This window comes from Glandiceps talaboti, chromosome 9 (genome assembly GCF_964340395.1).
Source record: "Glandiceps talaboti chromosome 9, keGlaTala1.1, whole genome shotgun sequence".
Taxonomy (NCBI): Eukaryota; Metazoa; Hemichordata; class Enteropneusta; family Spengelidae; genus Glandiceps; species Glandiceps talaboti.
This window is the reverse complement of record NC_135557.1, coordinates 19,596,647-19,608,724: the sequence shown is the minus strand read 5'-3', so window position 1 is coordinate 19,608,724 and position 12,078 is coordinate 19,596,647. Positions and strand designations below refer to the sequence as shown.

The 12,078-nt window shown below is 35.6% G+C and overlaps 2 protein-coding genes across 2 annotated transcripts in view; both read left to right on the top strand.

The window, feature by feature from the left end:
* Window positions 1-353, top strand: part of LOC144439931 (cytochrome P450 2U1-like) — a 5,097-nt gene extending 4,744 nt beyond the window's left edge. Inside the window, exon 6 of the mRNA XM_078129162.1 lies at window positions 169-353. Within this exon, the coding sequence (XP_077985288.1) occupies window positions 169-353 (185 nt within the window). The remainder of the gene's footprint in view (window positions 1-168) is intronic.
* A 5,522-nt stretch (window positions 354-5,875) lies between these two features.
* On the top strand, window positions 5,876-10,691 carry LOC144439930 (cytochrome P450 2U1-like). Its single transcript, XM_078129161.1, has 6 exons — window positions 5,876-6,218; window positions 6,948-7,090; window positions 7,782-8,282; window positions 8,591-8,778; window positions 9,542-9,660; window positions 10,507-10,691. The coding sequence occupies exons 1-6, from the start codon at window positions 5,876-5,878 to the stop codon at window positions 10,689-10,691; spliced, it is 1,479 nt and encodes a 492-aa protein (XP_077985287.1).
* The last annotated feature ends 1,387 nt before the right edge of the window (window positions 10,692-12,078 follow it).

The window sequence follows — 12,078 nt, the reverse complement described above, 5'->3', positions numbered from 1 at the left end:
TTTGTATTAATTTATATCCATCTTCTTTGAAAAATTATGGATCATTTGTATGAACATGGAAGCATAACCATTTATATTTCCATGGTATGAAGCAGAGTTAGTTCTTTTTTATAACAAAAAAAAGAATCAATTATTTTTTATTTAACATATTTTCCATCTTCCTTGCAGGTCGTAGGGTGTGTATGGGTGAAAAACTGGCAAAACAAGAACTATTCCTCTATTTCACATCCATGATACACCAATTCAAATTTGAATTACCAACTGGTGTAAAAAGACCAGATACTGAGGGCAATTTAGGGGTCACTCTTGTACCCAAACCTTATGACCTTGTCATTAATCTAAGAAACTATTGAAAACATATGGCTTACCATAATGAGTACTTTTCACCCAAAATATATCCCTCCTCAGTATTTTAGCAATAATACATTATTTCAAAATCAAGGGGAGAACTTGATGTCTGTAACTTACACTGTCATTAAAATTTAAAAGATGTTGCAATTCTACCAAATAAGTACTTTGAAATTATGTATTAACACATACCTGTGTGGGCAATAGCACAATTTAGTAGCACAAGTTTTGGTATTCTAGACTTTACCAGAATTTTGATGCCAAAACTGAAAGTGAGGACACCATCATCAAAATCTTTGTAAATAGTGCCAGCCCACATATGCGGGCAATGTCACCGTATAGTGTTTTTAAAGAAGGTCATGTGATTCGAATTTGACCAATGACAGCTTTGTATAAAAATGCTGAGACATAATAAGTCATTCAATTTCTTAGTCGATGCCATGATTTGTGTTTAAACGCTAGTGTACAAGAAAATGAAATTATATTGTTGTTTTGTGTTGACCTCTACCATCTGGTGAAAGTGTTATTGCAGGTACTGAAAATTACTGTATATATAGTAATGATTATTCAACAATGTGATAAAAATTAACCTTAAAATAGATACATATCACTATACAAAATACATGGCAAAAGGGATCAAGAAATTGCAAAGCTAGTCAAGTTGTATTCCTTGGTGACTAACAAACATACTAGTACGTGTAGGTGTATATATGCAACATTCCAGGTTACCATAGGAATTATCACAAATAAGAAACATTTAAAAAAGGACAAAGCACAACAAACAACAATGGAACAGTAAAAATTCATACACATACAATTTTCTCGATCAATTTACGAAAATCGTATACTATATATGGAAACTCTAATTTGATATGGGCTATAGAAATAAATAATTCCGAGCAAAATAATAAACGTGAATAATTTAAAATGAGATGCAAATATTACTAATTTAACAAATTAAGAATATTGATAGCAAAAAATGTCATAATTGAGTAAATTAATGACTGAGACAGAACATTTTAGCACAGCTGATCTAAACGTCAATTGACACAAATGTGCATAGCAACAAAGACCATGTCCATAGCAATGGCAAAATGGCAGTTTATATTGCAGAGATAACAGTAATAGGTTATGAAATGATTGGATTTTCAAAAACTAAATAGAAAGTATGCCTGTCAAAAAAGACAATGCCAATAACGCAATGATCTACAAGACATACAGTTGAGTAGATCAGTGAACGAGCATTAAAATATATACATACATTCACACGCAAATTCCCCCCTCGACATACTGCTGGAGGTGAGTTACGCTAGTGTAACAACAGCTTCTCTGCTGGTGGTACAACGGTGAAGAACTACACTGATGGTCTGCTGCATGCAACTTCTGCAGGTACAGCACTTGACCTCGACGATGTAATGCTAGTGTATATACTCTGATGTAACACTAAGGGAGAGTTACACTAACGTAACACTGATTTCTCATCTAGCTGTACTGCGGTGTAGATCTCCACTGACGTTCAGCTGCATGTCTCTTCTGCAGGTACAGCGTATGCAGACTCGTCAGTGTTACGCAAGTGTACATACTCTGATGTAACACCGGGGTTGAGTTATGCTAATGTAACAGTAATATTGTACATCGATGTACCGCTGTAGGTGAAGTACTTCGAAAGTTACTCAGTGTACATCACCGAGAGTACTTTCGATGTTACACAGGCAATTTGTCTGCCAATATACCGCCCTCTCTGACGTCACATACTGACAAGAAGTCACACGACCATCCAAAAGTCAGGCGACGACCATTTTGTCAGATGATAGCAAATACTCTTGTAATATTCGCCGCGTTGTCTACAAAGTATGGGACAGACTGCTTATTTTTGGCTTACATAGAGAGAAAAAGTTTAGCGGCATACAAGATTGGTAACATTATGTGAAACACCCTGGGGAATTTGCGTGTGTAATTTGTGTCCGACACTGAGCATCAAATTTGTGTCCGACACTGAGAATCTAATTTGTGACCGACATTGAGCATCTAATTTGTGTCCGACACTGAGAATCTAATTTGTGTCTGAACCGAGCATCTAATTTGTGTCTGACACTGAGCAACTTATTTGAGTCTGACACTGAGAATCTATTTTGAATCTGACACTGAGCATCTAATTTATGTCCGACACTGAACATCTATTTTGAATCCAACACTGAGCATCTAATTTATGTTCGACACTGAGCATCTAATTTTTGTCCGACACTGAGCATCTAATTTGTGTCGGACACTGAGTAACTTATTTGTGTCCGACACTAAGCATCTAAATTATGTCCGACACTGAGCATCTAATTTGAATCTGACAATGAGCATTTATATGTATGTATGTATGTATGTATGTATGTATGTATGTATGTATGTATGAATGTTTGTGTGTGTATGTCTGTCTGTCTGTCTGTATGTATGTATAACATGTATGTATGTATAATCTGCATACCCACAATCCCCAGTCAAGCTCATGTCCCAACAATCGCACAGAATTTTGTGCTACCTCCTGCAGTGTTCATTACGCCTTTCGTTCTTCTCTCACCATGGGGTTCAAACACACTTGACACCTTTCGTTGGGACCTGAGCTAGACTGGTGATAGTAATGGAGTACATTGAGTATGTAACGCGGCCAGTCTGGACCTAGACTATGAAAGGGGTATAAAACACGGGTTTCTGTGATCGCTTAAGTCCACTCACCACTCTATATACTGTTTTGAATGGACTTGTGCGATCACAGGAACACGTGAACTATTTTTACCTCTTTCATATACAATTGGCTAAACATGTCAATATCATGAAAGGTGTTTGGACCCCATGGTGAGTGTAGAACGAAAGGCGCATGTCCATAGTAATCCATCACACATTTACAGGCGCTGGCTGTCGTCACCAAACGGCTTCGACCTTTTTCATGTTTGTAGAATGACACCTAAAATCACTTGGGGACGCTAGGACATCATCATGATTATATGAACACTGCATGCAGGAGGTAGCACAAAAATCTGTGCGATTGTTGGGAACTCAGCTCGACTGGGGATAGTGGAGAACATTGAGTACATAATACCACAGGGGCGTGTTATATTTCATAGATTGTTGTTTTTAGGTCTACAGACTAAATATAACAACCGTTGGATTATATATTCCTACATGTAAGGGGAAGAGATATATTGATATTTCTTCGTAGTATAGAGATTGCTACATTTGTAGCAGCAAGATTCGTACGATATTTTTCTTGGTATTCTAAGCAATAGGAAAACAACAATCTATGAAATATTACACGCCCCTGTGCGTAATACGGCCAGTCTGGACCTAAACTACCCCTTTCATGTACAATTGGCTAAACACTTCAATATTATCGATATTTTATTGTATTCTGATACATATCTCGGGAAATAAGTGCCTGTGGGCAGAGTGTCGCGTGAAATTGGTTTCTAACATGCAGCGCCCTCAGGGATGAAAGTGCGAACAGTATACCTGTGTTTGACAGTGACCGTAGTATTTATACGGAAGTGTAGACGTTTTTAAATACAGACTCCGAAAGATACTTATCCGTCTTTGGAGATATCTTTAGACTGATACCTGCAGATACCAACAGACTGTGGAGCCGTCTTGGAAGTTGTCTGCCAAGTCACGACTTCAAGTGGACAATTAATCCAGGTAATTACTATGTTACGACACCGTTTGTGAAACTAGGACAAACCCGGCCAACACAGCTGAGATACTTAGTTTTGCTACAGAACTATGACACAGCCTACAAAGATAGCTGACCTTCGGTATGACCTAGTATTAAAACACAATCACATTGCAGAGACAGACATTTACTAATAATTCTTATTTTTACAAACAAAGTAGAAAGAATTCAGGGTACGTAATCATTAGCTCCATTACTGTAATTAAGATTTCCCTTAAAATGTGTTAAAATAGTGGTAGAATCCTACAGAACGCGCATATTGACAATGAATTGAATACATCGAGATCTAGTTCTGCTTGCAGACGAAGTATTCCAAAGTTGGAACTCGATTCTGACATGACACTGTCCCATTGAGAATGGAGAAAGGCCAATGTAAGAATCGAGAGTCGGCTTAGGCCTAGAAAAGAAAGTTGTTTGGTTCCGGTTACCCCACCCCACCTAGCTTTTCACTGCTGACCATAAACATTGTTTTACATGTTCGAGAAAAAAAAAATAAAATCACTAAAATTGTGAAGTGTCGCCAGGAATATAAAGGGGACGCGGAAACTGGCATCAACTAATAAAAAGACAATAAAAAAAACTGTTCTTCCTGTCTGTAATGGCTGTACATCTGATGAGAAGAAACCAATAACACAGAGACCATTTGGAAAACACATGACTACCTGACCAAGACACACACCTGAAAAAAATACAATGCAATAAAATAAAAGATCTACTTTCCCCCTCCTGTTCTAAAATTAAGTGTAATTGGAACCACACAATTTGTTTTTATAAAGCCTCACATTTCGTTTGTAAGCCGGACTAGGACTAATTGTAGCCCTGCTTGCGTGGTTTGATAGGTTTATGTCCGTGACTCCATTTTGGCAATCTAATCGTGGGAGTGACAACCATCAACAGTCACGAAAAAGTGACCCTGCAGAGACGTACTGCACTGTTGCACATGTATAAAAGGCGATTCTCCTATAAGGTTATATAGGTCACGCCGTGATATACACACAATAGAGGACAACAAAGAACAACATTGTACGGTTGATCACCCGTTACCATGGTTACGAGATGGAATAAACAGGTCGTTCGATTCACTTTTCTATCTATGATATTAATTTGATGGATAATAAAATAACCATATATTTTGTTTATGGTCTTTTGACCAGACAATTAATTGATATAATTCCCCAAAATTTGTCTTCATTTAGCCAAGAATAGATAGGAAATAGATAGGAAGTTCTATCTATAATCATGGCTTTTCACACACACACACACACACACACACACACACACACACACACACACACACACACACAGACACACACACACACGCGCGCGCGCGCGGAACGCAAAGAAATAAAGAAACAACACTACAAACGCATTATTTACTTTGTTTGGTCACTCTGCCACCATATGCTTTAATACGCTTTAATACCACTGATGATCGTGACAGCATTTAGACTATAAAGTCGCCAATGACCACTGTCATTCACATGTTTAGCTCCCTACAACAGCGCCACCGATGTGCCATAAGAACATTTATTTCTCTTCTGTCTTAAAGTCGGATCCTGTCAGATTTACTCAAAATGTGCTCAGAGTATTTCTGCTCTCACTTCGAACACACAATATCGTGATATCACAGAGGGAACTTCATTCAACAGTGTGTATATAACTAGCGACTGGTCAGGAAAATCTATTATACATTTATGAAGAAATTACAGTAATGCAGTGTTTGGTAACCTTTTTTTACAGTGTCATAACGACCAAATATACTTTGAAAACACATAATTTGAAGAGAAAGCTTCAAGTAAACACCTCACCACCATGTTAGCTATTGACTTCTACCCAGCACTTTGTCTCCTTCTGTTGACTGCATTGATAATATTGTGTATCATACACTACACACCACCATGTAAGAACTTTCCACCTGGACCATGGGGTTTACCTATCATTGGTAGTATTGGATATCTTGGATCTATGCCCCATAAAGACATGGCTGCCCTGGCTAACAAGTATGGTAATGTGTACAGTATTAAGCTTGGGAATCGGGTAGTGGTGGTTTTAAATGGAATCTCTGCAATCAAGGAGGCTTTAGTCAAGAGTGGTGATGACTTTGCTGATAGACCAAGGAATTTTGCCACTGAGTTGTTCAATCCAAACTATGAGGGTAAGCTTAGATTGACAAATTATCATATTTACATGATGTCATATATATGTGACACATCCATCATGATGTGATGCGATAGGCTAAATGATATGATAACAAATAATATGATTAGTCCAGAGACTTGGTCATCTTATTTCAAAACGTCATTTTCAAGAAAAGCCAAGACAGGGGTCTATTTGTATTTTTAAAACAATATGCTAAATCAGCGATATCTGATATGATATATGATGTGATATGCTGAGACATGGCGTGATATACAATACTATACAATACAGTACAATACAATATTATAATACAATGCAATACAATACAATACAATACAAGACAATACAATACAATACAATACAAGACAATTCAACACAAGTTAACACAAGTTAACAACTGTATATGAGTTGATATATTGTATTGTTTTGTATTAACATGGTTTGAATTTGTTATTTATGGAAATACTTTATTAATATTCAAGGTATGTTTTACAAAAATCTAATTAGTTGTAGAAATTACGCCCCCCCCCCACATAAAAAAAGAAAATGAAAAGAAAAGAAAAAAAATGAATTGAGCCAGCCACCTTTGAGAAAATGATGACAGAAAAATAGAGTGACAGAAACTACAATTAACACAAATACTTTTAATGGCTAGTTTTTTTTAATTACATTTTGAAATATTCAATATGTTTAAAATAGCAGATTTATTGGTAAATAATGAAATAGTTCAATTGTATATCTGCAGGTATTGCAGATGGACATTTGACTGATGGCTTCTTACACTGGCGGAGAGTGTTGCATACCATCCTTAGGGGATTTGGCTTTGGAAAAGCTACTATGGAAACTATAATAACAAAAGAAGTACATTTGCTGGTAGGGGAGCTAAGGGTAGGTGAATATTACACTAGAATGTATACTGTGTATGTATGTATGTAAGTAAGTAAGTCATTCAGATATGTTCAGGTGTTTACCTAACATTTCTGTATCTCGCGGATATTTTCTTTGGAAAAGAATATTTATTCGAAACGTCGGATTTTACATCTATTTATACGGACTGACTTATAAGTTCCATATGCATTTCTAAGTAAGTAAGTAAGTGTGTATGTATGTATGTATGTATGTATGTATGTATGTATGTATGTATGTATGTGTGTATGTATGTGTGTGTGTGTGTATGTATGTATGTATGTATGTATGTATGTGTGTGTATGTATGTATGTATGTATGTATGTATGTATGTGTGTATGTGTGTATGTATGTATGTATGTATGTATGTATGTATATATGTATGTATGTATGTATGTATGTATGCATGTATGTATGTATGTATGTATGTATGTATGTATGTATGTATGTATGTATGTATGTATGTGTGTGTGTGTGTGTGTGTGCATGTATGTATGTATGTATGTATGTATGTATGTATGTATGTATGTATGTATGTATGTGTTGATTTATCGATAAATAGATGGATGTACTTATACAGCTTAAGGTTTAAAGTAGTTGATTAATTAGTGTACACTCTATTGCATGATAACCTTTTTAAAAACTAATGTATTTGTTATAAATGCCCTTTCAGAAATTGGAGGGAAAGCCTTGTTGCCTTGGTGGACTTGTCAATATTAGTGTTTCAAATGTTATCAGTAGCATTACATTTGGAAAACGTTTTGAGTATTCTGATGACAAACCCCAGGGGCTGATACATTCAGCTTCAAGATGGATTGAACTGTATTTCAAATTATCCGATGAAAATTCATTCCCACTGTTGAGACTGTTTATGAGAAGTATCATAAAAGAACACAATTACCATGCTGAGCAAATCATGTCCTTTTGCGAAAATGAGATCAAAGCACACAAGGCTACTCTTGATCCAAGTAATATCCGTGATTTTATTGATGCATATCTGATTGAGTCTCAAGATCAAGACCAGGAGATATTCTCAGAAAGTGAGCTGAAGTATACCCTCGTTGATTTGTTTGTTGCTGGAACGGTAACTACAGCAACAACGCTGAAATGGGCATTGCTGTTTATGATACTCTACCCTGATATACAAGAAAAAGTTTTTGAAGAAATTAATCAGGTAAGATATACAAATGCATCTTCTTAAAACATTTTGGAGATAAAATACTTGAGGTTATGGATGAAGGTCTGACCCCCAGTTTTTCAAAAAAAGTCAACATAAACCAAAGAAAGAAATGTTGAAAATATTCCAACAACCATCTGTATATATAGCTTGACAGATTCTGTCTCTGTTTATGTAATATGTTCAAACCGAGCGAGTGGTTACATAAACATACCAATGACTGGATCTTTCAGCCTACTATCCTTACTGATATTGTAACAAACAAATACAACCAGTTACTTCATTATATGTTATTTTTCATGCAGGTAGTTGGAGAAAGTCGTCGTCCGAACTTGAATGATACACAAAGTCTTCCATTCACCGAAGCAGTATTGTTCGAAATACAACGTATTGGTTCTATTACACCTTTTGGTTTACCACATGCAACACTACGCGATACTTGTGTTCAGAAATACAATATACCAAAAGGGACCACTGTGTTGACTAACTTGTGGTAAGTGCCAAACTTTCAAGGTACTTTCGTTCAGTTCAGTTCAGTTAACAGCTATACAATGTACCAGGGGAGATGTCAAGAGACGGAGCAAGTCAATATTTTATGGCAATAACTTTTTTCAAGAATAAACCACTACCACTGGAAGTTGAGAATGACAGTATATTTCAATTCAATATGTCCTTTTTGATCTAGAATGTATTATTTATAGATCAGGTGATATAGATAACTCAAAGATAAATCTGTTAAAATGACTTAACCAAAATAATATGTTTACCATGGTGAATATAATGTCGTAGTTCACAGAATTAAGAGGACATTAAAATAAAGTTTGGAACGGTAAGTTTTAAAGTTAGAAATTAAAAAATGAGACATTTTGATCAATCTGTCTCAGACCTAGATGAGACTTGGTTTAATTATTCAGCTTTAATGTCTCTCTTCAAAACTGGCTGACTAATATATCTGGAAAGTGAAAGTAGTTGGTATCCTATCTCTGTTCATGCTGGGTCTTCCCCGTCTAATGTAGTTGGTTTTAGAACAGGGCTGTACATCCCTAATAATCCAATGGATAAGATATCAGTTCCTCACCCTCAAACACACACACACACACACACACACACACACACACACACACACACACACACACACACACACACACACACTGTTATTTAGGCACTTTTACTGACGCAGATTGGCATTAGCGGTGCACAATTATTTATCCAAAGGTATTCTCTAATATAAATCACACTATTGGATTTATTCACAGGTCAGTACATCATGACCCTGTGGCTTGGCCAGAACCTGACAAGTTTGATCCTTACAGATTTTATGATGACGAAAATAAATCTGTGAAGAAACATGAAAGTTTTCTCCCTTTTGCTGCTGGTAGGTTTCTGTCGATTTAAATCCTTAAGTAACTTAATTTGCAATTTCATCAGAAACGTTGCCTGTGATCAGGTTTTGTTTGTGATACTAAGAAAATTAAGACTAGCTCTGAAAGTGCCTGAAAACTTGCTAATCACAGACAAAAATAGTCACATATACATTTACCATAGAATACAGAGGAATAGAAATATTACGTTGTTCAAGTCATGCGTGTAACGATAAAGACTTATATATCATGTTTTGTGTGTGTATATTTGTGTATTTTGAATCCAACTATGGCCATGTGTGTTTGTGATGAAATATATTGTATTTCGACAGTGTGATAGATTTTCAGCACCAGTTTTGACTCTCCCCCAGTGATAACCTGAATTTCTGATCACAAGCAATTCTAGTCGATGATGACAAACAAAAGTATGCAGATCAAAACTGTACTGCCTTAAATTCTAACTCTGACCTTTACCCCTGTCAAAAGTGTCTTTACTACATCTGTACTAGAATTATAAAAAATGACATGTATTTCTTAACCACTTAAGATCACTTAATTCTAAACGTTTGCTTGCAAAAATAAATAGTGGTTCAAAATACACATCTGAGATTGATCATCAACACCAACTAATTTAATAGTATGATTTCTGTTTTAATTATGCCAGAGTAACACTGTAGCCTTATAAGTGTACATGTCTTCTATGTATCCTTTCTATTAATTTATATAAATTTATTTTGAAATATTGTTGTGTATCAACATAACTGTTGTACTTCCATGGTATAAACCAGATGTTCTTTTTAAAGCAGACGAGAATAAACTATTTTTTATTTAACTCTATTCTTTTTTAATTTTTATTGCAGGTCGGAGGATGTGTATGGGTGAAAAACTGGCAAAACAAGAACTATTTCTCTATTTCACATCCATGATACACCAATTCAAATTTGTATTACCGACTGGTGTAAAAAGACCAGATACTGAGGGCACTTTAGGAGTCACTCTCGTACCCAAACCTTATGACCTTGTCATTACTCTCAGAAGCTATTGAAGACATATGGCTTACCATACCAAGATATTACTAAGATATTTTCATCCAAAATATATCCCTCCTCGGTATTTTGGCATCGAAAAAAGGGAGTAATAATACATTATTTCAAAAGGAAGAGGAGAAATTAGAACATTAATCTAGATCTAAAACTTAATACACTTGTATTAGAATTTGAAAACTTGCACTTCTCGTTACCTGAAATAACTACTTTGAAAAAAAGTAATAACACATGCCTGTGAGGGCGATATTGAACACATGTTGCCTGGCCATGAGGGCTATAGCACCCGTTTATTACACCCGAGGGACTGTGAGTTACCAGAATCACATGCTATTTCCCAAGGCCAAAGGCCAAGGGAAATAGCATGTGATTGTGGTAACTCACAGTCACGAGGGGGTAATGAACGGGTGCTATAGCCCGAATATAGGCCAGACAATATGTGTTTTATAATATACCTCATGCTGTGAACTCGCGGTGGCAGACGACATCGTCAGAAGCCACCATTTTGACATGCTGTGAACGCGCGGTGGTCACGTGACCATGTAAAAGTTGATGGAACTATTTCCCTAGGGAAATAGTCATTCTATTTTCCTATCACGTGACTGATTCTAGCGAATCATGGCACAGCATTATCACTAGGTATATTATAACATAATTTAGTGCCAGTACAAGCGTAGGGTTGACAGTCTAGATTTTGATGATGCCAAAAACTGGAAGTGATGACGTCATCATAAAAATTTTGGTCAACAATGCCAGCCCACACATGCGGGCAATATCAATGCATGGGCAATACTATTTTTAAAGAAGGTCATATGATTCGAATTTGACCAATAACTGCTTTGTGTAAGAATGCTGAGGCGTAATAACAGTCATTCAATTTCTTGGTCGACACCATGTCTGCTGCTTCACACACACCAAACATGCATAACAAGTGTACAAGAAAATAGGACAATATTCTTGTTTTATTTTGACCAAAATTAGTATATGTGTAAACACTATTTTGATAGTTGCCATAGAAATGAATAACTCTGGGCCAAATAATGAGTGTGAATGATTTAAAGTGAGATACAAATATTACTAATTCAAAAAAAGCAGAAAATAGATAAGAAAAAATGTCATAATCGCATAAACTAATGATTATTGTTTGATACTGTGTTATATATATATATATATATATATATATATATATATATATATATATATATATATATATATATATATATATATAGGTTGAAAGGCTAATAGATTAATTAGTTTGGCTTCTCACCTGCCTTGTGTATCTAGGAATAGAATGGTACACACCTGGACGACACATAGAATATACCAGCTGCAGTTAGCTTAGCTATATATATATATATATATATATATATATATATATATATATATATA